A 27,595-nucleotide genomic window follows, 5' to 3' on the forward strand; every position below is an offset into this window, starting at 1 on the left:
CCAGATTCATGACATGGCAATGAGGATAAACATCGACAGCATCATTATTTCAGCCATATCGATGAATTTGTCCCTCAAGGGGTGGGGTGGGAGGGGGCAGGAGAAGGGGTGGGATGGGAAGAGGGAGATGACGTTTCCCAGCAACGCTGGGTAACCCTGCTAGTTTCACATTTTAAAAACTGGCAAACTGAACTGTTTGTTGCCTTTCCCCTTTGGACACGGGTGCGATTTTTTAAAATGCTTTCACACATGAAAAGGGTGAATGCTTAAACTCCGTGTTTGCATATAAATCTTGTGTCTGAAACCCATCGCTTCCTGGACCCACCTTACACAGTCGCACCCAGCTGTCCTTGGACTCCATGTCCTTTTCTTCTGACAAAGTGGAGAGTTTGCTGTCAAACCTTGACTCAGATTCTGCAACTGGAACAGACGGCATCAGCCCACGTGTTCTAAAAACCTGCTCCTCTGCTCTTGCTCACCCTCTTTCTGTTCTATTCGACCTCTCATCTGCTTGGAAATCGGCAAACATTTACTGCTGTGCAAAAACAGATCCCTGCAACTACAGACAAATCAGCCTTCTCCTAATGATCAGCAAGGTTATGGAATCCATCATCGCTTAGACATTAAATCCTTCGTCTTCTCCAATGGCTTGATTTCCGATCATCAATTTGGTTTCAGACCAGGTCACTCTACTCTGGATATGTTGCTTCTGTTCTCCCAACAATGGATGGAGGTCGGACATCAGATCGGACATCAGATGTCGGACATCAGATCAGAGCCATATCCCTCGACATATCGTGTGCTTTTGACACGGTCTGGCACCCTGTCCTGGTCACCCAACTTTCTTCCGATGGTATCCAAGGCCATCTCCACTCATGGCTCGCAGACTTCCTCTCCTGTCACAGTCAAGGTGTGGCCCTAAATGGAGTTCTCTCATCCTGTCTTTCTGTCCAGGCTGGAGCTCCTCAAGGCAGTGTTCTGGGCCCTGTTCTTTTTCTGGTTTTCATCAACGATCTCTCCAACTCTGGAAAATCCTCCTTACCTCTTTGCTGATGACAGCACCCTCTGCCGTACCATCTGTCATCCCTCAGACCGGCAAGCAGCAACTTCTTCGCTCTCTGCAGATCTGGGTAATCTCACAAACTGGTCCAACACGTGGAACATGTCTCTCAATCCAGACAAATCTCACAATCTCACTACGTCTCTCCGAAAGGACCGTTTGGAAAATCGTCAATTTTCATTCGATGGACTTGAAAATTAATCAGAAATTGCATAGTGCATTACTGAATTGGGAAACCAACTATTTTTGATCAGAGGGTCAAAGGTCAATTTCTAAAATCATCACTTTTCATCCAATTGACGTGAGCTTTGAGAAAGTGTCAATTTTAATCTTAACGAAATGGACAATTTGATATATCCACGGAAACCTTTGGAGAGGGGAGGGTGGGTGGTTTTTGCAAGTATCATGCTCTGCATGGTCTTTTTCTGTAGTTGCAAAATCGAAGATTTTTCAAGTATTTCAAGTATTCAAGGTCAGTTGATTTTGTTATTGGGATTCACTAGATATCCGTTATTGTCGGGTTTTCCGTGTGTGTGTGTTTGTGTGTGTTTGTGTGTGTGTTTGTGTGTGTGTTTGTGTGTGTGTTTGTGTGTGTGTTTGTGTGTGTGTGTGTTTGTTTGTGTGTGTGCGCGCGCGTCTGCAACGCAAGGCTCCACAGCACAAACCAGCAAACCGATTCCGATGAAACTTGGCGACCAGGTGCCATATGGGCTGGGAGTCTGCGTGTTTGAGTTTCGTTGCTTAGCAACCACCCTTTGCTATACAGCGGCCGAAAAACCACGTTTTAAGAACCCAAACGGTAACTAACGTAGCGCGGCTTCTATGATAGGTAGAGCGACCGGACAAACTCCTGCCTATTCCTTGCATCCCCATTATCACGACAGCATAATGTTCCTCTATCTCTTATAGTTTCCGAATGGCAGCCCTCCGAATGCAGAAAGGTGGTGAACCAGGGAATATGTTGTGACCTTGACCTCGGAAACCGTTGATGGCGGAACGTTCAAATTTGGTGTATGGATAGAGTTTAATAACTACTACATAATTTAACCGCAGCATTTTTCCAGATTCGATCACCAAGGGTGTCCGGGCTGAAATACGCAAAATTCGAAAAAAATACTTTTTCTCGACCTACGTTCACTATTTTCAATACTTGTCCTACAGTTTTGAATGTGGAGAAACGAGACTTTGGAATTAAACACTTCGAGATATTTAGAAAATTTTACTCGAGCCGATTTTTGATTTCGGTTTTATTTTTCAAATGGTAGTCCTGTGAGGAGTGCCAGTTGGCAAAATACGCAATAGTAAAAATCTTGCCAGGCAGAGGAACAATTGTATGTGAACCAATACGTCTTGGCAATGAATATTCGTCGGTGGATCGGTCAGAATGAAAAGCATCGTATCCAGCGCTTCGATCCTAGCGGATCCCTCGTCACCTACCGGCTTGTTCTGTCTGTTTGTTGGTGAACAAAATATCTCAAAAAGTAGTTCACGGATTTGGACGAAATTTTGTGACAAGGAGAAAATTAATAGATTTTGGTGAAAATCCGAATCTAGATCTGGATCTGAGAATTTTTAAAAAGCGATTCTTCACCATTGGGGGATCAGGCGAAAAACGACATGTAGCAGGATATCTCAAAAAGCTGTGGATGGATTCAGACAAAACTTGGTGGGCAGGTTGAGTACGTATGTAATTGTAACAAGGAAGAATTCATTCAACTTTGGTGAAGATCCAAATCCGGATCCAAGAATTTAAGTGATTCTTCACCATTGAGTGACAGAGTTGAAACGATAAAAAGCAAGATATTTCAAAGTTATGGATGGATTTGGACAAGTTTGCGAACAAGCCGAGTAGAGATTTGGGTGGTCTGGGTGCTTTGGGAGGTCCTGAAGAGTTGTGGAGTGCCTTCAAGACCACTGGTCAATGATGTTGCCGGTGGATGTCTTGGAACTCACCATAGGGCAAAGAAGAATTTTGTCTCTCAAGGGACACTGGATACCATTGACCAGAGTCGCAGGGCCAGGCTGAATGGCAGAGCTGAGCTGTTCAGGGAGCTGAGGCGTAAAACTGTACGTGCGCTAAGGGTAGACAAGGAGGCCTATGTGCGAGGAATCTGTGAGGGGGTGGAGCATCACCTGTGGTCAAGTGATTCTCATCCTGTTTACAGGGGAATTCACGCATTGCGTTCATCCAAGCCCATCCCTCGGTGCACTGCAGTTAGAGCAGAGGGTGGTAGGCTCTTGACAGAGGAATCCGAAGTGAAGGCCCGCTGGGCCGGTTACTTTGAGCGGTTGTTCCAGGCTGATCCACCAGCTGTCGAGTTGGACGTCAGGGGTGTTACAATCCCTGTTGCTGACCCTCCAATAACTGTGGTCCACCGGTTGAAATGGGATAAAGCTCCAGGGATCTGTGGCATCCATGCTGAACTTCAAGTGTGGTGGAAATGCTGCACTCATGTCGTTGCATGCATTTCTGTGCTCTGCCTGGAACACAGGCATCATCCCAACTGACTGGAAGAGGGGCATTGTTGTCCCTCTCTGGAAAGGGAAGGGTGATCGCCAAGACTGCAACAACTACCGAGGGGTGACGCTGCTCTCAGTGCCGGGCAAGGTCTTTGCTCGGATAATTTTTGATAGGGTTCACCACCATCTGCTTGAGCACCAGCGTCCAGAGCAGTCAGGCTTTACACCAAAGAGGTCAACGATTGACCGTATCTTGTACGGTTCGGGTCCTCTTGCTCTTCGGGTCCTCACTGAACGCAGACGAGAGTTTCCGCAGGGGCTGCTTACAGCCTATGTTGATCTCTGTAAAGCATTTGATTCAATGAAATGGGATGCCCTCTGGAGGATTCTCAGTGTTTGTGGGGTGCCACCAAAACAGATCAATCTGATGTCTGAACTATCTATACTCTGGTACTGAGAGTGCCGTCAGATGTGGAGATACCATCTGACATTTCCAGTTGTTACTGGAGTTTGTCAGGGTTGTGTACTGGCCCCCACACTTTTCAGTACTTGTATGGACTTTATTCTGGGGAGAATGTTGGAGAGATCAAGCTGCAGTGCATCGTTTGGGAATGTCAAGATCTCTGACATTGATTTCACAGATGATGCAGTCATCTTTGCGGAGACTTTAGATATCCTTTTGGCGGCCCTCGGGGTGCTGAATGAGGAGTCGGAGCCGCTGGGATTACGGGTTTCCAGAGTCAAAACTAAGATCCAGGCTTTCAATGACATCTTGGATGCTGCTGTCCTGTCTGTGCCTGTTTGTGGTGAGGATGTGCAGGTCGTGGAGATTCACTTACCTTGGCAGTGATATTCATGTCTCTGCTGGTTGTGAGTCAATAGACGTCTGGGTCGGGCCTGGGGAGTCATAGATTCACTGGATAATGGGGTGTGGCGCTGCCGGTACTTGTGCAGGAGGACGAAATTCCAAGTCTTCAGGTCCTTGGTGCTTCCAGTCTTGCTCTATGGATGCGAGACTTGGACTCTGACCAGGGATCTGAGACGGAGACTTGATTCCTTTGGTACCAGGTCTCTTCGGAGAATCCTTGGCTATTGCTGGTCAGACTTTGTGTCCAACGAGCGGTTGCTGAGAGAGACTCAAATGAGATTTGTTACCTGTATAGTCTGTGAGCGTCATCTGCGGCTGTATGGACATGTGGCTCATTTTACTGACACTGATCCTGCTCACCAGATTCTCTCAGCGAGGCAGTCTCGTGAGCGGAGGAGGCCAATGGCCCAACCACGTGCCTCGTGGTTGCAGCAGGTTGATCGGAATCTCAAGGAGATGGGGGATGGGCCAGGCATCTGCCTGGGGGATGGCCACATCGAGGCCCCTGGAGTACCGGCGGAAAGTGGACGTAGCGACGCACTGCTCTGGCGCATGCTCCATACCTGACCTGTTAAAAGTGTGGCATCTCCGGCATGACTCAGGATGTGGCTGGAAATACGGAAATGAATTGATGGACCTAAAAGAAGTTTGGTCCAAGAGAACATTCAGGAAAATATTAAGAGTGGTGATCAAAACAGGACATCAGCGAGGTCTACACTGGACTCAGGGTGTAAAAGTTGTGCCTCATGAGTTAATAGTGCCAAAGTTAATCGTAGAATTTACTCCAAATTACCTACTCCCATGAGCACGGGGTCAAACCTTTTTCATATAATGATGAGCAAAAACATTTACAGGCTTTGTGTAAAATTATTTCTTGGGGATCAACCTTTAAACGGGGTTACCCGGTGGAAAGGAGTGTTGCCTCGGAGACCCCCCTCTGAACCTGTTTGGGAAGCGATGGAACAATGTAACATTATGTTTCTTTTCCAGTGCATTGGTTTCAGCAAGGTTGAAACTTGAATTATATTTTACTCAAAGTACAAGCAAACTTTAAAAAAAATTTATTGATGCCTGGTGTGTTGAAGGAATTTGTGAAATTCAAGAAAACAAATTAATAATTATTCTTTAACATGGTTTGTGTTTTCATAATGTAATGTTTTTCGAAATGTCTTTTTTTTTTTTCTTCTCTCACTTGTGTCTATGGTTCTTTTTTACACACCTTTATATTTTTGTAATAAAAGGACCTAAAAGTCAAGTCTGTGTCTCTGTTTCTGTCTCTATCAGAGAGAGAAAGAGAGAGAGATATTAGAACCATATACACGACTTTTGAAATGATGTATGAATGCTAATGAGGCCTTTTGCGCATGCGCTGTTGTGTGCGTTTTCAGTGACTCATTTCTCATCACTGGGGCACTTTTAACCTGCTGTTGCGAGGGAAAAATCTAATTCAAATAGCCTTTTCAACATATTTTTCAGAATTTTGAAGAAAGAGTGGCAATTTCAGGATGGTCAACCATAGTTATTCTGTTCCTGAATGCAAATCGGACTCACGGAAATACAAGAAATATCCGTGGGTGAGACGTGTCGAGTTCATACAATTTCCTGTTAACAATTAGAGCGGTGGCATTGGATATAAAACAAACACACACACACACCTCATTTCACTAATGGATGCAAAAATTCAGTACAACTTGTCTTGCAGTCCCAGAACCAAACAAAAATATATTTAACAGCACTCACCGCTGATACAGCTCACACTCTCACCTACCAAGCATGATGAATAGTAAATATCATTATTTCAAACTTACCCTTTGCAATGTGCATTGACAAGCCTCAGATATGACCTTCCCATCAGTGTTAAGAAGCACCTACATCAGATATGGTGTCATCTTCTGGGAAGTTGCCTGGGAACTTCTGGGAAGGGAAGACCAGTGGGAAAAAAAAAAAATACCCAACAACAACAACAACAACACGCTCACCTTCTCCCGATTCTGCTAGTTCTTCTTCCTCTTAACTTCCTCCTCGTCTTCCTCGATTTTTTTTTTTTTTTTTACACTTCCATGACCTAATCTGTTGAACTCTCTCATACATTAATATTAACAACAAAAACGATCTTATAATGCTTCATCTTCCTCTCTCACACATGTGGTACTCTTTACTGTTTCACAATGCACTACTCTTCTGCTATTTTAACAGACTGCTCTCATTTCGACCTCTCCTTCATTCCTTGCCTAAAAAATCCAACTATTACAGCGCTTCTTCTCTCCATGCTCTGAATTCGCCTTCATTGCATCCATCAAGAATTGTGTTAAATCGCATCTCTGACCTAAAACTTTTAAAAACCACAGTTTGCCATGGATGCTCGCTTTCCATCAACCATTCTTTTTCCAACTTCAGTGCCAACTCACCCCCCTCACCCCTCACTCTCACTCTCAAAGCAACCATCCCACTCTTCTCCCTCCAAGCCTCCCTCTCACCTCTCTCAAAAATCCCCCCTCACCTTTCTCCCACCTTTCATCCCCCTCACTCTTCCTTCTCTAAGTTGCCCCCCTCTCATCCACCAACCTGCCTCCCTCCATTGCCCTCTCACCTCCATCTCTTCACTCCACCTCCTCAAATACTCAACTGCCATCTTCCTTGTCTCTTGTCCCCCCTCTCTCCCAGCACCACAGAGCCTTTTCTCCTCCTCATTCGGCCCCCTCCCCTCGCTATTCTGCAATACCCCACACTCCTTCAGCAACCTCCTTACCTCCCCCCCCTCGTCCCCCGCCCCCTCCACCTCCTGCACCCAAAGCCTCCTCCCCTACCTCTTCATTAAAAGTGTGGACCTCAAATATCCGGGGCCTTCGCTCAAACCTTTCAGATCTTTCCATGCAGGTTGCCACTGACAAACCAGACATTATCTGCCTAACAGAAACTTTCCTCTCCCAAGACGTGTCTGACTCCCAAGTATCTCTCCCTGGTTACTCCCTCTTACGGTATGACAGACCTGAGCCTCGTCCTGGTGGAGGTGTTGCTCTCTTCATCAAAGACTCTATTCCTCACTCTCCCTGCACTGCTCTCACTCCCCCACACCCCCAGGAATACCTCTGGCTTCGGCTTCCCTCCACTCCCACCTCATGTTTATATGTGTACTGTACCGTCCACCGAACAGTGATGACTCCATCTACACCTCACTCTCCGAAAACATGGACCATCTTCTATCTTCTCATCCAAACTCTCTCTTCCTCTTATGTGGCGACTCCAATTGTCATCACGCCAGTTGGCTAGGTGTGGGTACCTCTCTCACCTGCCATGGGACATCAGCAAAAGCTTTCTGTGACTCAATCGGTCAACTTCCCGACCCGGATCTCAACCAATGGTACTCCATCTCTTCTGGATCTGATTTTGACAAATTTCCCTGACAATATCTGCTGCTCTTCCTTCGCTCCAATTGGTTCTTCTGACCACGTCCTTGTTAAAGTGGACATCTCTCTGGCTGTTATCAGAGAACCACCTCACCGCCGTCGAGTCTGGCATTTCACTCAAGCCGACTGGCAGGGTCTCCGAGCAGCCATCAAACTTACAGACTGGTCTCCTATCACTACTTTCTCAAACATCAACTCATCCTGGGAATTCTTTCAAAGAAACTTGCTCTCCCTCATGCACAGATTTATCCCCTCTCGTGTTCAGTTGTCTTACCCTTCCTCCCGCCCTTGGTTTACTGAAGCTTGTGGCGAGGCAGTTGTCCTGAAACAACTTGCCTTTGCCTCATGGAAAGCAAACCCAACTGAGGGCAATCTCAGTTCCTTCCACAAAGCTCGGAACAAGTGTGTAGCTACCCTCAGGAGAGCCAGAAAACAACATCTTTCTCATCTCAAGTCTGAACTCTCAAACCTCTCTCCCTCCTCAAAATCCTGGTGGCGTTTAATCAAATCTGTTTCTGGTGTATGTTCCCCCTCCATCCCCTCCCTTACCTCAAATGGCCGCACTGCTGATTCCACACGTGATAAAGCTGAATGTCTAAACTCGGTGTTTGCAGCTAAATCTTGTGTCCCAAACCCATCACTATCTCTACCCACTTTACCCAGTCGCACCCAACTGTCCCTGGACTCTGTATCCTTTTCTCCTGACAAGGTGGAGAGCTTGCTTTCAAACCTCGAGTCAGATTCTGCAACCGGTCCAGACGGCATCAGCCCACGTGTCCTCAAAGCCTGCTCTTCTGCTCTTGCTCACCCTCTCTCTGTTCTATTCACCCTCTCATTTTCCCAAGGTCATCTGCCATCTGCTTGGAAATCTGCTAACATCACTGCCCTGCATAAAAAGGTGCAAAAACAGATCCCTGTAACTATAGACCAATCAGCCTTCTCCCAATCATCAGCAAGGTTATGGAATCCATCATCGCTTCAGACATGAAATCCTTCCTCTTCTCCAATGGCTTGATTTCCAATCATCAATTTGGTTTCAGACCAGGTCACTCTACCCTAGATATGCTGCTACTGCTCTCCCATCAATGGATGGAGGTCCTCAATGCCAGACAGGAAATCCGAGCCGTATCCCTGGACATATCACGTGCTTTTGACACAGTCTGGCACCCTGCCCTACTCACCAAACTCTCTTCCCATGGTATTCAAGGCCATCTCCACTCATGGCTCGCAGACTTCCTCTCCTGTCGCAGTCAACGTGTGGCCCTAAATGGAGTTCTTTCATCCCCTCTTCCTGTGCAGGCTGGAGTTCCTCAAGGTAGCGTTCTGGGCCCTGTTCTTTTTCTGGTTTTCATCAATGATCTCTTGGACTCTCTGGAAAATCCTCTATTTCTCTTTGCCGATGACTCCACCCTCTGCCGTACCATCTGTCATCCCTCAGACCGGCAAGCAGCAGCTTCTTCGCTCACTGCAGATCTGGATAAAATCACAAACTGGTCCAACACGTGGAACATGTCTTTCAATCCAGACAAATCTCACACTCTCACTATGTCTCTTCGAAAGGACCGTTTACAAAACCCCCCCATCCACTTTCTCAACAATCCTCTGGAAGAAGTCTTTTCTTTCAAGCTTCTGGGTCTCACTATCTGCCATGACCTTTCCTGGGAAAGTCACATTTCCAACCTTGCCTCAAAAGCCAGTCGCCGACTGGGAATCCTCCGTCGTGCAAAGACCTTCCTCGGCCCTCTTGAGCTCCTGACCACTTACAAAGCTTTTGTCCGTAGCCTGATGGAGTACTGCTCTCCCCTCTGGGCTGGTGCTCCTGCCTCCCACATTTCTCGACTTCACGCTGTCGAAACCAGGGCTTTTAAGATCATTGGCATCTCCCGCAATGAAGCTGAGTCTTTGGGCCTCTCACTCAATCACCGCAGGTTGGTCGGTGGTCTTTCTGTCTTCTACCGACTCCTCTCCAGCCTTGCCCCCCCCTGCTCTCTCTGCGATTTGTCCCAACCACCTTTCCACAGGGCGCTCAAGGTCCGCCAACAACCCCCTTCTGGTAAAACTACCAAAATCACGAATCACTGCTCATCTTCACTCTTTCATTCCTCTTTTTTCCCGCCTTTGGAATAAACTTCCTCACTCTATTCTTTCCCATTCTTCCCTTCAGGCTTTCAAAACAGCTGTTCACCACCACCTCTTATCTTCCCCCATCCAAATCCTCGATCTTTTCTACCCCCGATAATCCACCCAAGCCCACTTCCTTCAATTCTCCTGCTTTCCTTCCTGAAAGTCCCTTTAATGTCCATCTTCCCCTCGCCATGTTCCCCGTCCCATCCCCATCCCTCTCCCTTCCACAGTTCACCTGTGTCTGTTCCCCAATGTTTTGTCCCTTCCACTCCCGCCCCTCTTGTCTCATGCCTCCTTGCTGTGAGTTGTGTGTTCGCTCTCATACGAGCCTCGACCAAGGTATACAAAAAAAAAAAAAAAAAAAAAAAAAAAAAAAAGTGTGACAATGTTGGTAATGACGGCATCAGCTTTTCAATTGCAGACATCCATGAAATAAATCCACAAGTCCAAAGTCCACTTGCTGACAGGAACGATCGAGGAGGTTGGGTAAGATGTGCCGTCCAGTCTATCCACAGGCCTTGCACGGGCCCACACCGTCAATTTTTTGCAGTCGGGACTGGCTGCAAGATATGAACTTTTTGTGCAAGTTGATCTGAAAGTTCTCCAAATATTTCATTGTGTAGACTGTAGAGGCACACCCCCTTTCTCTGTTATTTTTCCAAGCATTTTTGGCTTCTTTTAGAAGCTTTGTGAGAAATTTTAGGGAACAATCCTTGTCTGGCATGCACAATAGACATTCCTTGCCCTGGTGACCATTGTTGCTAAGAGTTTCTGCACATGTGCACAGAGCATTCTGGGGTGGATCTCATTTTGAAAGTCACATATTGACAGGTGTTTGTGCCATCGGTTTTTAAAAAAATTAATTTCACCTCCGAAATGAATGTGTTCTTCTTTAAAAGGGGAACCCAAACGAAATTTTATTTTCTGAAAACCAATGAAAATCATTAATCATGGTTTAACTTGAGTGGGGAAAAAAAAATAGAAATTATTTTTGCCAATCTTGTGGAAAGAAAGTTTTTTGCCAAGTGTCGAAAAAAATCCAGTGTTGATGTTTTGATTTTGCCAGTGATGTCACATTATGAACTCACCTTGATCCAAATAGCAACTTTACATAGAGAAGAGTGTATTTTGAGCTCGGATTCCAATACTGATTCCACAGTCATTAACATCTCTGAAGGTTCTCGGTATGTTGAAACTGATCAGTGGGATTTTGAAGAAACCATTGGAGACAAAATTAGAGATGAAAACGTTTCGGGGGAATTGTGGAGCCTTATCGTTTCGCGCCTTGTGCGAGCGATTCAAAGGAAGAAGACTGAAGTGTTAATGAAGATGGAAATGCAAGTTGAATGTTCACTAAAGATTGGTAGGCTTCGTTTTTCCGTTCAACTGACAGTTTAAAAGGGAGGAATTTTGTATTAATTGATAAACCGGTTTATATATTACTCGAGCAGAAATACCCGTCATTGCCCAAGAGCCAACACTGCCCAGACACTCGGACATCACGGAAAAAAATGTGCAACAAATTATTTTTGTCCCAACGTCACTGGCTAACCAGGTGTCTTGTATGTTACGGGATCATCCCATTTCATACTTTCCCCGGATACCATTTGTGTCCGTGTCTTGTCCACGAGTTGTTGATGTCCCACCGCAATGAAAGGGGGGAGTGATGCTCGGGGGGGAGGAGGTGTGTGGTGGTGGTGGTGATGGTTGATGGGGGATTGTAGTGGGTATTGTGGGGGTTATGGTGAAGGGGGGGAGGGTGTGATGGTCGACTATGGGGGGATGTGGGATGGTGGTGGGTATTATGAGGGTGATGGTTGTGGGGGGATTGTGAAGGTGGAGTGTGTGGGATGGCGGTGGGTATTGTGGGGGTAATGGTTGTGAGAGGATGGTGGGAGAGGGGGAGGAGTGTGTTATGGTGGGGAGGGGGGAGGAGTGTGTTATGGTGGGAAGGGGGGGAGGAGTGTGTGATGGTGGGGAGGGGGGAGGAGTGTGTGATGGTGGGGAGGGGGAGGAGTGTGTTATGGTGGGAAGGGGGAGGAGTGTGTGATGGTGGGGAGGGGGGGGGAGTGGGATGGTGGCGGTTATAGTTGATGGGGGATTGTGGAGGGGGGCCCTGAAAGTTTAAGCTTTCTTGGTCAAATCCTCTCAGAGGAGTAGATGATATGTACATACATACTTTCTCTCCACTATAAATAAATGGTGGTTCATTCAACATGCAGAATTTGTGTTGATAATAGATAATGATTTTCTGTTGCCCTTGTGGTAATTGCCAGGCAATGGCAACAGGTGTTTGATTCACCACTTAAATCACCTATGTTCATGTGCTGGTCGCTGGGTAGAGATGGGGTCATAATTTCGAGCGACGGCCATTTCTTCCGCTTCATCGTGCGGATGGCATGATCCCCTCTCAGTCGTGGTAGATAACCACAAGATCCAGCCATCTCTGACGTTTCATAACAGTGCTCTGTAAAATATTCCGAGCATAAAAGCAGACATTTTTCTCAGCCATATCCATACTAGTATTACCGACAAACCTCTGCCAATTTCTGGCAAGCTTAGGGTCTTTCGGCCACTGGTGTATCAGGAAACCATCTCGGTTTGTATTACTGTACAACCACCAAGGCTGCATCGACTTGGCCTACTTGGGGGGGGGGGAATTATTTGCCGTTATTCATACCGCGATGTCACCTAGAGACAGTACGGACGGTCGATTTCCTGATATGACGTCACGGCTAATCTGAAGAAGATTGACTTTTAATCGCAAAAAAACATCTAAAAAAAAAAAAAAAAAAAAGTCCTCCTCATTTGATTCATTCTGCAAGACCCCCGTGTCTCGGCGAGCCGAGTTAGATTCAGTATTTTCAAACTGTTCAAATTACACGATAGTCTTTTCAGGCACATTTGTTGCTTTAAATGAAATAATCAATTCCAAATGGAGGACTTGATCAACATTTAAGGTTTATCTATCCATCCATACATTGGAACCATACTCTGTAGAGAGCGTCGGTGCTGCCGAAGCAGTCTCCTGGCCTATTGGGCACATTCTTGGAAGGGTTGCCACTCCGACGCAGGATACTTGAATGACTCAATCGTTCCGGCAAGCTGGTACTCATTTGGCCGACCTCAGAAGGATGACAGGCTGAGTCAACCCCACCAGGTATTAATTCAACGTAAGTGCAGGATTTGAACTCAGGGCCCAAGGATCCCAAGCCCAGAACCCTCACCATCAAGTAAACACCAGGCATATTTATCTATTTATATTATTAATACATCTCGCAGTTCGGCGTTAAAGTAAATAATTGGTACTGTTGTGGATGATAAGTACATGCCTAACTTCTAGTTCAGTTTCACCATCGTCCTCCTGACTTTCTCCCTTCTCCTTTTGTGAACTTTATATTTGGTGAAAAAAAGAAACATTAAAACTCGGTCAATATTATCGCCATCTGAAATTCAGAGTGAATGAGGAGTCTCAAAAGAAAATAAATCTATCTATAATTCCAGCAATCTCTGTGTGTGTGTCTGTCTGTCTGTCTGTCTGTCTGTCTGCGACCACTGTTTCTCGACAACCACTGGTCTGATCTAATTAAAAATTGCAAGGTACATTGCTGGGGACCTGAGTATGTGCCTTTTTTAAGGTTTGATATTAATCGGACAAGTGTTACCCAAGTTATGGCCATTTATTTACCAAACCAATGACAGGACACGGTGCTATGACGTCACAATTCCTCTTCTTTTTATTTTTTTTTTTGCACGTACGGCCACGCACGTACGGGCCTGCACTAGTATACATAATTCATACAACAACAACAACGATATAGAATAAAGATGTGCTGCACTTTCTGCAAAGCAAGAAATTCCCATTTTAAAACTGACAGGATTGTGATCAATCTGAAAGATTGCAAGATACTCTTAAAGAATAGAAATAAATGTGAAGGAACTTTTATTTTCACCACCCCCTCACCCCACCCAACAGCAAAACACACACACACACACACACACACACACACACACACACACACACACACACACACACACACACACACACACACACACGCACACACACACACACACACACACATACACACATACACACATACACACACACACACACACACACACACACACACACACACGCACGCACACGCACACACGCACGCACGCACACGCGCACGCACGCACACACACACGATATCAGTTTACTTTTTGAGAGGAATCCACTTCATCAGAAGGATGGCTTCCGATGGACCCCAGGTTATTGCATGACCATGCATTCTGGTCCTTCGGGCTTATAATGTGTGTATTCGGTTGTTCGGCTTCAGTCTCCGGCTGTGGTGCATGTATATGCTCATGGGACAGCCATGTTGGACTGTGTACTTTGGCTGTGGGGTAAAAGTACATGTCCCAAGCTATGTTTAAATGTTTCGATTTTAACATTTTTGTTAATCAAGAGGCATTTCTCATAAGAGGAGTGGTTTCCAGGTTATTGTATGACCGTGCATTCGGGCCCAGTTGTCGAAGGTGTGAGTGTTTGTTACCACTCGCACCGAAGCTAGAAGGAGGTGATGTTTTCGCCCCAGTCTGTCTGTCTGGGAGCAGGATATCTAAAAACCTTATGGACAACAGGTTGGGTGTGTGACAAGAACGAAATGATTCGATTTTGGTGAAGATCTGGAGTTTCGAATATATCTTCTTCTTCTTCTTTCGGCTGCTCCCGTTAGGGGTCGCCACAGCGGATCATCCGTATGATCCGCATAGTGATTTGGCACAGGTTTTACGCCAGATGACCTTCCTGACGCAACCCTGGTCGCCTCTTACGACACAGGGATATGGTACACCTATTTTAACCGGGGTATACACCGGCCCAGTATACTGGTACTCATTTCGCCGACCTCGGAAGGATGACAGGCTGAGTCAACCCCCTGGTGTATTAATTCAGTGGCCCAACGGGGCTTGAACTCAGGACCTTTTGGATCCCAAGCCGCTGCCCTAACCACTGCGCCAACACCAGGCATGGAGTTTCGAATATATATATATATTTTTTTGTGATTCTTCATCATTGGGAGATGGGGCCAAAAACGAAAGAATTAATTTTTTTGTATTCCTTGTCAAGGCTCGTATGAGAGCCAACACAAAACGCACAGCAAGGGGGGCACGAGACAAAAGGGGCGAGAGTGGGAAGGACAAAATAGTGGGGAACATCGACATTAGGAGATCTGTGGAAGGTAGAGGGATGGGGCGGGGAACATGGGGTATACAAGATGGACACTACAGGGACTTTCAGGAAGGAAAGCAGGGAATTTGAAGGAGGTGAGTTTGGGGTGGATTCGTGGGAGTAGAAAAGATCGAGGATTTGGATGGGGGACAATAAGAGGTGGTGGTGAACAGATGTTTTGAAGGCCTGGAGGGAATAATGGAATTGAACAGAGTTCGGGAGTTTATTCCAAAGGCGGGGAAAAAAGAAGAGGAATGAAAGAGTGAAGGTGAGCAGCGATTCATGATTTTATTAGTTTTACCAGAAGGGGGTTGTTGGCGGGCCTTAAGCACCCTGCGGAAATATGGTGGGGACAAATCGCAGACAGAGCAGGGGGGGGGGGCGAGACTGGAGAGGAGACGGTAGAAGACAAAGTCAACCAACCTGCCTGCGGTGAGAGAGTGAGAGGCCCAGAGACTCAGCCTCATCGCGGGAGATGCCAATGATTTGAAATGCCTTGGTTTCCACTGCATGAAGTCGAGAAAGGTGAGAGGTAGGAGCACCAGCCCAGAGGAGAGAGCAGTACTCCATCAGGCTGAAGACGAAAGCTTTGTATGTGGTCAGGAGCTCAGGTGGGCCGAGTAAGGCCTTTGCATGACGGAGGATTCCCAGTCGGCGACTGGCTTTGGATGCCAGGTTGGAAATGTGGCTTTCCCAGGAAAGTTCATGGCAGATAGTGAGACCCAGAAGCTTGAAAGAAAGGACTTCTTCCAGAGGATTGTTGAGAAAGTAGATAGGAGGGGGGGGGGGGGTTCCAAACGGTCCTTTCTGAAAGACAAAGTGAGAGTGTGAGATTTGTCAGGATTGAAAGACATGTTCCACATGTTGGACCTATTTGTGATTTTACCCAGATCTGCAGGGAGCGAAGAAGCTGCTGCTTGCCAGTCTGTGGGATGACAGATGGTACGGCAGAGGGTGGAGTCATCAGCAAAGAGATAAAGAGGATTTTCCAAAGAGTCGGAGAGATCGTTGATGAAAACCAGAAAAAGAACAGGGCCCAGAACGCTGCCTTGAGGAGATCCAGCCTGGACAGGAAGAGGGGATGAGAGAACTCCATTTAGGACCACATGTTGACTGCGACAGCAGAGGAAGTCCGTGAGCCATGAGTGGAGATGGCCTTGGATACCAGAGGAAGAGTGTTTGGTGAGCAGGGCAGGGTGCCAGACCGTGTCAAAAGCATGCGGTATGTTGAGGGATATGGCTCCGATTTCATGTCCGGCATTGAGGACCTCTATCCATTGTTGAGAGAGAAGCAGCAGCATATCCAGGGTAGTGTGACCTGGTCTGAAACCAAATTGATGATCGGAAACAGGCCATTAGAGAAGAGGAAGGATTTAATATTTACTGACTTCTAAGGTAGCATGATATTCACAAAGTTGTGGACAGATGACAAAGCTTTGTGGACGAGTTGAGTAGGTGACAAGAAAAAGTGGATTAGATTTTGGTTGAGGTCCAGATGCAGATCCAGCCAATCAGTGGGGTACAAAACGTAAACTGGTCAGTCTGGCGGAAGTATGTGCTCCAACTAATGCTATTCTCGTTTGACCTCGTGCTTTCGTCCTCGGGTCAGAGTGTGCGTATATCAATTTGAAAGGCCTCGTTAGACTGTGCACTTTGGCTTTAGGGCAGAGGTACACATCCTTTGCTTTATTGCAATGTTCAATTTTTTTCAACCTTTTTCGCTCACCTGGACTTTAATCCGATGAGCTTATGCGATCGAGCAGTGCCTGTAGGTGAGGGAGTGAGTGAGTGAGTGAGTGAGTGAATGAGGGAGTGAGTGAGTGAGTGAACACTTCAGTCATTATTGCTTGAACCAAACATACAATTTTGATGAAACTTAGCTAACAGCTTCATATCTGACACCAAACGAAAGTGTATTGACCGCATCAAAATCTGCACTCATTGAAGGGGTCTATGGGGGAGGGGGGGATTTGACCTCCCCAAATAGGTATTTTCTCTCTTATCCAAAACACATGATTTCGATGAAACTTGACCATGACCTTCATCATCACTGATGTACCGAGGTTTGCTGATGGCATTAAAAAAGGGGCAATACCCCTGGGCGCTCACCTGGCAGAATAATGATACTGAGAAGGAAGTCAACGTGGGACAATCAGCCAAATGTACGAATGAACCAGTTACAGCAAATACCTATTTTGGGGGCATATCCCCCCCATAGATCCCGATTTTTTTTTAATGTCATGAACAATCTTTGATACATAACCAAATGGTACGTAAATAACCATCACTCGTGAATGTGACACGTAAGTGAGTTCCACATCTCCTGTAACAAATTAAACTGTTTAACTCTCCACTGCTTTGTAATACACCTCAAACAAGGCAACGGTTGCTATATGGCCATATACAAAACAAAAATGAAGTTTTATGATTATCAATTGAAGAAACTCCTTTAATCAATATGGTAGCAATGTTTGTTCAAATTTTTGTACCAAGAATGGACAATTTTGCAAACGTAAGGTTTATCATTTCTAACTATGTAGGAAATGCATCCATCTTTTAGCCTCACCCATTTCAATGGGATGGGAGAGGATATTGTAATCGGTGTTTCTGTGCGTGTGTCTGTCTGTGTGTACACACAGATATACTTGAATATCGATCATTCATTCTCAGATATGCAATCACCTATGATAGACATTGGCAAGGCTCTGTCAGGTGCAAATGGTCTTTACACGTTTTATCATGGTCATGTTGGCAAGCATTACTGCTGTCATAGTCAATATTTTTTCCTGATCTACAAAGTCATGCAGTGTACCTTGGCAAAAAAATAAATAAATCAACCAACAAGATGGTCGAGTACCATTTGTGGCAAATTGTGGGCAAGGAATTGGGAACAATGCCAATTCAAGACAACCAAGGGTGCCGACAAGAAAAACGTTAATTAAAACTCAGCATGCATTTCTGCAATTATATCTGCCTCAAACTTCCCCATCATAATGGAGAAAATATAGACGTTGGTTCTGGCAGTGCATGAACTTGTTAGTAGATACAAGGCATAACACAATGTTTGGGATCCTACAATTGAGAGAGATGCTCTATGTACGATCTTGTACATACATTAATCGTATATGAATGACAAGAATAGAATGAGACATGAGGACACAAGAATCCATCCATCCATCCATCGGGACCATACTCTGTGCAGAGCGTTGGTGGTGCCTAAGCAGTCTCCTTGGCGATTGAGCACAATCCTGGATGGGTCGCCACTCCGACACAGGATACCAACAAGCTGGCACTCATTTTGCCGACCTCAGAAGGATGACAGGTAGAATCAACCCCACCTGGTATTAATTCAACAGCTGAGCGGGATTTGAACTCAGGATCGTAAGATCCCAAGCCCACCACCCTAACCATTAAGCCAACACCAGGTATCGGGCAACCCCCAGTAAAGATTGTAAATGGCATCCTCCAACCTCGGAGATAGTGACAGATAACCTCGTGGCAAAAAAATATATAAATAAGCAAGGACAGTACGAGGAACAAGAAAGCAAAGTACTATATATGTATAACACCATCATTATGATAGATAAAGCAAGACGGTGTATATATAGGAAACTATACATACACATTAATTTAATGGCATGGTTATAAGAGCCAATGATTTTCCACGATCATGATGTAAATCACGAACAAAACTGAATCTGATAAGAAAAAACAAACAAAACAACAAAAAAAAAACAGAATGTGGTTAACTACAGAAAATAAAAGTCAACATTAGTTCACAGTTACTTCATATCAGGTCAGGTATAGGAGCATGCGCCAGAGCAGCGCGTCACCGCATCTGCTTTCGACGAGTACACCAGAGGCTTCCTTTTGGCCATCCCCCAGGCAGATGCCTGGTCCATCCCCATCTTGAGAATCCAAACAACCTGCTGCAACAACGAGGCATGTACATCAAAGAGGTTGACCGGCGTTGAGAGAATCTGGTGAGCAGGATCAGCGTCAGGAAAACGAGCCACATGTCCATACAGCTACAGCTGATGCTCACGGACTATACAGGTAACAAATCTCATCTGAGTCTCTCTCAGCAAATGCTCGTTGGGCACAAAGTTTGGCCAGCGAGAGCCAAAGCTCCTGGGATCTGAAGAGACCTGGTACCAAAGGAGTCAATCTTTGTCTCAGATCCTTGGTCAGAGTCCAAGTCTCACATCTGTAGAGTAAGACGGAAAGCACCAAGGACTTAAAGACTCGGACTTTCGCCCTTGTGTACAGGTACCAACAGCACCACACCTCATGATCCAGTGAATCCATGACTCATTAGGCCTGAAGCAGACATCTATCGACCTCTGACTCACAATGTGCAGAATGCGGACACATGAACATCAATGCCAAGGTAAGTGAATCTCTGTGACCGCAACATCCTCGCCACAGACAAGACAGCAGCATCCAAGAAGTCATTGAAAGCCTGGATCTTTGTTTTGAGCCAAGAGACCCACAAACCCAGCAGCTCCGACTGCTCAACCGAGCAGACCACTTGCCACCTACAGTCCAGGCAGGAGTTTGGAATCCAGCCAGAATGCCACGATATCTTCCCTACTTTTCACAAAGGACACAAAAGGATCTTTAACATTCACCAACTTACGCGAACAGACAGAACACCAAGTTTGACGTGCAAGGGACAGCACACACATTGATGTATCGCCACATCTGTGAAACACCAGGATAAGTTTGATAAGCCGTGATTTGAATCAAGCCAGACAGCTAAGAGACAAGTGCACATAACTTTACGCTCTGGTAATCACATACATTTCAGAAGAACTGCACACATTTTTATTCAGGATAGAACATTGATTATGCATTCAGGTTTTAGCAATGAAAACTACAGCAAAGTCAACGGCAAGCAGTCACAAATCCCCATGCTTCCCACCGAAAGCAAAGTTGATAGACGGCAAAAAGTTCCACCAGGAATGACCCAATATCAACTTTTGAGTTTAAAAAAAATCTTCTGTTTTGACCCTTGTGATCCTCATCATTGCAATGATCGATTATATCGCAAAGGAGAGAGTTCGATGCCGGAAGATGTGTTCGGGGTTCAATTGAAAACCAACGAAGCTAGTTGAACTCAATCTATCCCAGTTTTTCTGAAGCACACCACATGATTGCAATAGATACAAATGTGGGCCCAAGATTAGGCAAAATACGACAACCGTTTTAAAGTATGCAATAAGAAAATATGGTATTTTTTTCAGGCAAACTGAATAAAAGCATCTGTATTGTTTATAAGGCAACCAATGGAACAAACACTTAGATAGGAATAAACGATACAGATTGCTGAACAACTTGCTGAACAACGACACGGGCCACGATCGTGACCAACAGCACATTCCCGTGAGGCCACGATCGTGGCCAAGAGCACTCAAACATTAAGGAATGATCGATGAACGGTAATCCAAGGCATTTCATGGAATACTCCGTGACAAAGATTGATGCAGGGTCGCTGGCACATTCTAAAATCCAGTCAGGTGGATCAGACCACCCAAAACATCCCCATCCATATTAGGATTCTGAAGTAGTTGCCAAATTATTTCGTTATTTTGTCATTCTGTAGTTACAGTCGCATTCTGCGAAAGGTTATGTTTTGGTCGCTGTGTATTTATTTATTTGTGAATATGTGTGTTTGTTTGTTATTCGCATAACTCAGAAAGTATTAAACCGAATTGCATGAAATTTGGTGGGATGATTCGTGAGTATCCAAGGACGATTTGATTGGATTTTGGGAGCGATCGGGTCAAAGGTCAAGGTCAAAAACTCTTTTGAGCATAACTTCCTTCATAATACAGCTATCGACATGCAACCACCGCCATATTGTTCCATGACGAGATACCTTTCGGATATGTAGTGTCGGATTTGACGTAACGTCATCGGAAGTGCGTCTAAATTACGTCACAAGATGACGTAAATTTTCAATTTTCGATCTCATCAGTTTTGATCATACGGTTTTGTAGGACTTACCTCAAGGACGTCACACACCAAATTTGACTTCGATCGGACTGACCGTTATGACGTCATTGACGTTTGAACATGACGTTTTTCACTTGTGGCTAAAATGTCCTGATATTTTACATTCAAATACCTATACAATTTATAAAGCAAAGTCTCCCAAATCCAGGCATTAGGATCAGTACCAAAATATCTGTTTATTGATGTACAGGTTTTGCCAATTAACTCTGTAGTCAAGGTCAAGGTCACACTCAAGGTCAAAATATACTTGTAGGCATAGCTTCAGATCTAATAGAGCTATTGACATGAAACCAACATTAAAACGTTCAGTGAACTACGAGCTTTCAGAATGGTAGTCCCCGATTGGATGTGACGTCCCCGGAAGTGCGTCAAAAGATGGTCATTTTTCAACTTTTTTATTTTTCAGTGTATCATTCCATTTTGTTGGACTGCCTTCAAGGAGGTTACACACCAAATTTGACGTCAATCGGACTGACGGTTGTGACGTCATAAAATGACGTTTTTCAAATGTGCCCGGAAAAAAGTTGCGGCGGCGAAGGTATGCGCTCTACCGAGTGCCCGCTCTAGTTGTTATTGGTTCAGAAGCAAGCTCCAACCATTACGGGTAAATGCGTGTACGGCTTGGCCTCCATACCCAAAGAAGACAGTTCACATGAAACATGCAAACTACCTGGTCAAGTTGTTTGTAGTGCAGAAACAACACTACATTGCCCTCTTCACATCAACTCTCCAGATCATATGCCGGTGCAGTAACCGAGTGTCACTCCATTATAAACCCATTCACGTCTCCTTGAAAACAGCATATCAAAGTCATAAAATGTCCGCATCAAATTAGCTGGGACGTATTGACCGGACCGTGTCGGTATTTGTCGCAAGGTTACAAATCACGCGTGGCTCACTGGATATCGTTGTACTTGTGGCACGTGCATGGGTAGGTGTAGAATAAACTCCGACCTTCATCATTCGGCATCAAATCGAGGAGCCATTCACGTTGCAATTACTCCAGTGCTGCTATGTTGTTGAAGCGGAGCAGATAGCAGCAAAAACTACTCCATCGTAAGTCTCTTAACATCAAAAGCCACTCTGATGCTGATACAGACATTTCCATTGACATGAAGGGGGACTTGGTGGGGGGGGGGGGGTTAACAAAAGCAAGCAATGTAACCAACCAGGTGTCAAGGAACCTCGGAGAAGAAGAGAAGACCACTTGCCACCTGCAGTTGAGGCAGGAATTAGCATTTTGTTCATAGTACCACGATTACCAACCGAAGCTTTGTGAAGGACACCTTGGGAAACGACAGCACTTGGGAGACCCAGTTGAACTACCAAGCCACGATAACACACACATTGATGTATCCATCACTCTACCTGTGAGACACCAGTGTATCTCTGGGCTGACATTCAAACCCAGGCTGGACAGCTTTAAAGGCCAAGTGACATATTCATTCACTGATACTTTTTATTCAACCATACATGCGAAACACCAGGATGGCAGTTTATAACTGAGCCGAGGTTCGAACATCGGCTAGATGGCTTCGGGGCGAGTGTGCGAACATCTATGGACATCGTCTACCAGCTCACCACAAAGGGTGAAACAGTTCATCCCATAAAGAACACATACAAAATAAGAACATCCAACACATTGACAAGCCAGTTCAAGATGCATAATGCAATTGTCATTCAGAAGAAAAAAAAAACTGCGATTCAACAGAGAATGCCACCGTTGCAGTCAATAGTTCATAACTGAGAATGTTTGCAATTGATTCCGTTGCGATTTAATATGCCAAACCTGCCATAAAAGCAATTTTCTCCTGTTCCAAATTTAGTCAATAAACGTTACACACAAAGGAGAGTAATGCTGGAATCAAGCAGGCAAGACAAATTATCTATCCATTCAGTCGTGTGTGTGTGGTGTGTGTGGTGTGTGTGGTGTGTGTGGTGTGTGTGGTGTGTGTGGTGTGTGTGGTGTGTGTGGTGTGTGTCCCCACCCTAAACTAGCAGTGACAAGACATATTAACATCTCAACTTTCAATATTGCAATCAGCATCAGCATGAGCATGATGATGATGATTATCATCATCAGCATGATCATCATCAGCATGATCATCAACAACATCATGATCATCTTCGGCATGACCACAGTCAGCATCAGCATCAGTATGATCACCATGATCACCATCAGCATCAGCATCAGTATGATCACCATCAGTATAATCAGCATCAGCATGATCAGCATGCCACGTGTGTGCGTTTGAGGTCGCAATGGAGTAGTGCAAGCAATTAATATTCAAGACTGTCGATCTTGCACACCACGTGGCGATGTCCATCGGTGTGTACATTACAATCACACGCCTCCTCCTCCTCCTCCTCCTCACTCATAATAAATGTAAACAAAAGCAGACAAATGTTCATGGGAATCCAGCTGCGATTCACGGACCGAATCGAAACGTCATTTCGAACGTTTCATTGGAATTTCATCGCGTCCGTGTGAACAAGGCAGTCGGCCTGTCATGCCGCAATGCCGAGGGGGAAGGGACGGAGTCGTTCGGTATTAAGGACGCGATTCGGGGGTTCGAGCCATGCGCAGGCCCGAGCCTTGAGCCGTCCACATGGCCGGTTCAACACGCGATTCAGGATGCGCAAGAGGGGGGCGAAATGGGGGTAAAAAAAAGGAACGTGCGAGGCGGTGGGGATTAAATGAATGGGGTGCGATTCGGGCTGAATCGCGCAGTTGACACAGTTTACAGTAAGGAAGGGACAAGGGCCGCAGGCCGGGCCTAGCTGCGGCCCGTGCGCCCTGGAGGCTCCTAGTCTAACCCGAACAACTCTGATTCTTCACCATCGCCACAACTACAACAACACAAATCAATTCATTTTTACCTTCGTTCTTGTGGAGTTTCCAGCTCTGAGATTTTCTCTTCCGTTTCCTGGCTCCCTCGTCCATACAGTCGCTTCCTCCGACCACAAGCGGCTCGCTGCCTGTCCGTGTCTGCCCGACAACAGGACCTCTGTTTACATCCCTCAGTCGCGTTCTCTCTCCTTCCTGCCGCTGTACTCTTCCCCCCCACCGCACTCCATTTCCACTCTCTCTCTCGATTCCCCTGATCCTTCTCCGCCCTAATCTCACTTCACATCTCTTCACTGACGGCCTGTCAGACGGACTCTTCTTCATCAATACGGTACATTCGGAATCGCGGGACTCGAGCGTGCGCTTACGCCACACCCCCTTTCCTGTTCATACGGACTCTTCTTCCTCAATAAATTCAGAATCGCGGGACTCAAGCGTGCGCTAACGCCACACCCCCTTTTCTGTTCAGACGGACTCTTCTTCATCCATACATTCGGAATCGCGACTCGAGTGCGCCCTGACGCCACACCCCCTTTCCTGTTCATACGGACTCTTCTTCCTCAATAAATTCGGAATCGCGGGACTCGAGCGTGCGCTGACGCCACACCCCCTTTTCTGTTCAGACGGACTCTTCTTCATCCATACATTCGGAATCGCGGGACTCGAGCATGCGCTGACGCCACGCCCCCTTTTTCTTTGAGCTTCGTCACCAACTTGTTTCTCTGAAATCGCAAGAAGCGTGAAAGGAATTTTTGACGTTTTGTCTTTTCTTTTGCGATTTAAGCGATTCACATGCTCAGTACCCACTGAACGCTATCCCATTAACCAAACGGATCTTTATATTTTCTTTATTTTTAAGAGGAGCGGTCTCTTCAACATTCGCTTCAACATCCGTCCATCCGTCCGTCAAAAAAATGAAGAAGAAGAATCTCCCAGAGGCGACGTGTTTAATTCTGAAGTAATTCTGAAGGGTTTTGTAATGTTATTCGTATTTTATATTAAAAATGCCAAACTGAACCACTTCCCCCTTCAGAATCGCCCCGCAGAATTATTCACTTTTTGTTAAGAGTAAGAAACCCACGTGGTCCATCTAGAGACGTCAAATTATTATTATTATTATTGTTGTTATTATTATTATTATTATTATTATTATTATTATTATTATTATTATTTTAACGGCCCTCAACCATTACTACCTTCTTGCGGAGTGAGTGGGCGCAATTCATTGGCCCAAGTCTTTCACGAACTGGCTGGCCAGGCCCGACGTTCGACCGAAGGCGTCAACAATCACAAACCTGTTCACGGTGTAATAACTCGCATGGTCTTTGTGAAAGGCCACCCCGGGATCTTCAACGTTCACACACACACCGTCGTGCGAGCACCCAGGACACCCAGATCGAGACGCAACACCCGCTGCTGCCCGCGGAGCAGTCGTGTCCGGAATCGAACCCCGACAAAACGGCGCCAAAGTAAGTGTCACGTGACCCGTGCACCTCCTCCCCCGGCAGCAGAGTGTCGCCAAGTCCCTGCACACTCGTGGCTCGCCCATTTGCACACACACAATGCACGTTTTAATGCCTCCATAATCGCTCTCATTGTGTCTCGCTCAGGGGCAGCAGGTCCACAGATGCTGTGAACAATGCCGTGACGTCATAGAGGGTTATCGGTGAGACCCTCCACTGTGAACACACTTGTTATGTTAAAGAGATGTGCACACGACCGGTTTAACGGAGGGATTTTCTTGCTGTGATTGAATCATTGATGATGATCTCGTGTGCTTCAATCTCGGAGCCAATCGGCACAAAGTCCCCAAACAAGTGAACGACTCCTAATGGATGCCTGGATTGATGAATAATGTTACAATGATCTCAGACAAACGAGGTGGACAAACAAAAGAGATATTTGCATCTCTCTTTATCTGTCTGTCTGTCTGTCTGTGAGCAGGATATCTCGCAAGATTGTGGACGGATTCGGACGAACCTTGGTGGACGGGTTGGGTGTGTGACGAGGAGCAATCGATTCGATTTTGGTGAAGATCCGGATCTGGATTCGGCCGATCGGTGGGATACAAAACGTGCGCTGTTCAGCCTGGTGGAGGTGTGCGCTCGACCTGGTGCTGTTCTACTCCATAATGCTGCGCCCTGCAGCTCTTAACATTCCATCTGCTGCCAACAGCACCCTCTCGTGTAAGAGTACCTACTGTATGTGCTTCATCATTTGTCTGCAGGACATGGTTGAAGTTCAAGGTGGGATGGCATCATTTGTCTGCAAGACATGGTTGAAGTTCAAGGTGGGATGGCATCATTTGTCTGCAAGACATGGTTGAAGTTCAAGGTGGGATGGCATCATTTGTCTGCAAGACATGGTTGAAGTTCAAGGTGGGATGGCATCATTTGCTGGGTCGGCTATTTGGTTGATGCAATGCCCTCTGTAGGTCAGGGCAGCATTTTGGAATTTGTTAAGGATGCCGGCGATAGCTCGCTCGCCTCCTGTCCACAAAGGGCACCGTGGGATCTTTCACATCCATCAACTGGTGCCAGCAAACGGGACATCCAGTTTAACGTCCATCCGAAGGACGGCACACACATTGATGAATCTCCCTGCATGTGAAACACCGGGATGACGGTTGATAGCTGGGTCTGGATTCGAACCCAGGCTGGACAACTTAAGAGGCGAGTGTGCGTACTTGCACATGCCCAGGCTATCCTGCCAGCCTATTTGTGTTCCGAACACCAGTTGGAAAGAATCACAACAGATCGAAGAAATATCCTGACAGTTCAAATATTTGTGTCAATTTCCATCAAACTGGGTGGACACGTTCGACTTTTAAAAGGGTGAAAACGGTTCATCGAGGTATTCATCCGTCAATGGTCAAGGTCACATAAATCGGTCAAACTAATGATGAAAATATATTCCTAATTGATCAAATCAGACTTTCCTCAAAATCATGGCATGTTACATGTTAATCAAAAGCTTTCGTCCCCCAAGAGTACCCGACAACTGATTTTATGGACATCAGAGATTGAATAATAAAATGTTCAACCCCATGAGTAGTCCAGTCTCATTCGCAGGTCAAACATTTGGCATTTTATGATTATCCACCAACACTATCAGGAGTCAGGACCAGTCATGTTGAAAAAGATGTTGATGCTTGTCAGGATTGTCCTTACATTATACTCATTCGACATTTGATTAACTCTTTCTGGACAAGTTACCACTCCACTCACTTAGTGGAGTGAATTTCAAAGCAATCTTCACTCATTTGCAGTATCCTGCACGTGCAGACACGTTGCATCAACTCATGATGCAGGAGGGAACAAGGTACGCAGTAGTTGCCAAGTACCTTCTGAAGCACCGTAAACCCATCCCCGGTCACTAAGAGATTGGCACTGAGATGGGATGAGGCGTTGCTTCCAAATATGTCCACCTTGAAACGCAACTCTTTTGGAGTGCTGAATCAGATTGTCCTTGATTGGGAGGGATGAATGACCTTGACTGCCATTTTGTGTGAACATTGGTTTTCTCCAGGCACATACAGTATGTCATTGTGATTGTTTACTGCGTCATGTAAAACTTGCCAAATCTCTCCAAGGAA

At 45.8% G+C, this 27,595-nt stretch overlaps 1 protein-coding gene and 1 long non-coding RNA gene across 5 annotated transcripts in view; one reads left to right on the forward strand and one right to left on the reverse strand.

Moving 5' to 3' along the window:
- Nucleotides 1-24,427, reverse strand: part of BEND7 (BEN domain containing 7) — a 69,668-nt gene extending 45,241 nt beyond the window's left edge. Inside the window, exon 1 of one of the 3 annotated variants that reach the window (XM_085898233.1) lies at nt 24,033-24,427. In XM_085898233.1, the coding sequence (XP_085754359.1) occupies nt 24,033-24,324 (292 nt within the window). In that variant the 5' untranslated portion in view covers nt 24,325-24,427. The remainder of the gene's footprint in view (nt 1-24,032) is intronic. The other 2 variants (XM_085898232.1, XM_085898231.1) reach the window with 2 other exon arrangements.
- A 712-nt stretch (nt 24,428-25,139) lies between these two features.
- LOC147018517 (uncharacterized) lies at nt 25,140-27,015 on the forward strand. 2 transcript variants are annotated; one of them, XR_015062432.1, is made up of 4 exons: nt 25,140-25,469; nt 25,611-25,666; nt 25,945-26,097; nt 26,228-27,015. It is a non-coding gene; the product is annotated as an uncharacterized LOC147018517 (long non-coding RNA). The 2 variants fall into 2 exon arrangements; XR_015062431.1 differs by having other exon boundaries at nt 25,945-27,015.
- The last annotated feature ends 580 nt before the right edge of the window (nt 27,016-27,595 follow it).

This window comes from Eptatretus burgeri, chromosome 10 (genome assembly GCF_056783735.1).
Source record: "Eptatretus burgeri isolate ZD-2024b chromosome 10, Ebu_testis_v1, whole genome shotgun sequence".
In the NCBI taxonomy this organism is placed as follows: domain Eukaryota; kingdom Metazoa; phylum Chordata; class Myxini; order Myxiniformes; family Myxinidae; genus Eptatretus; species Eptatretus burgeri.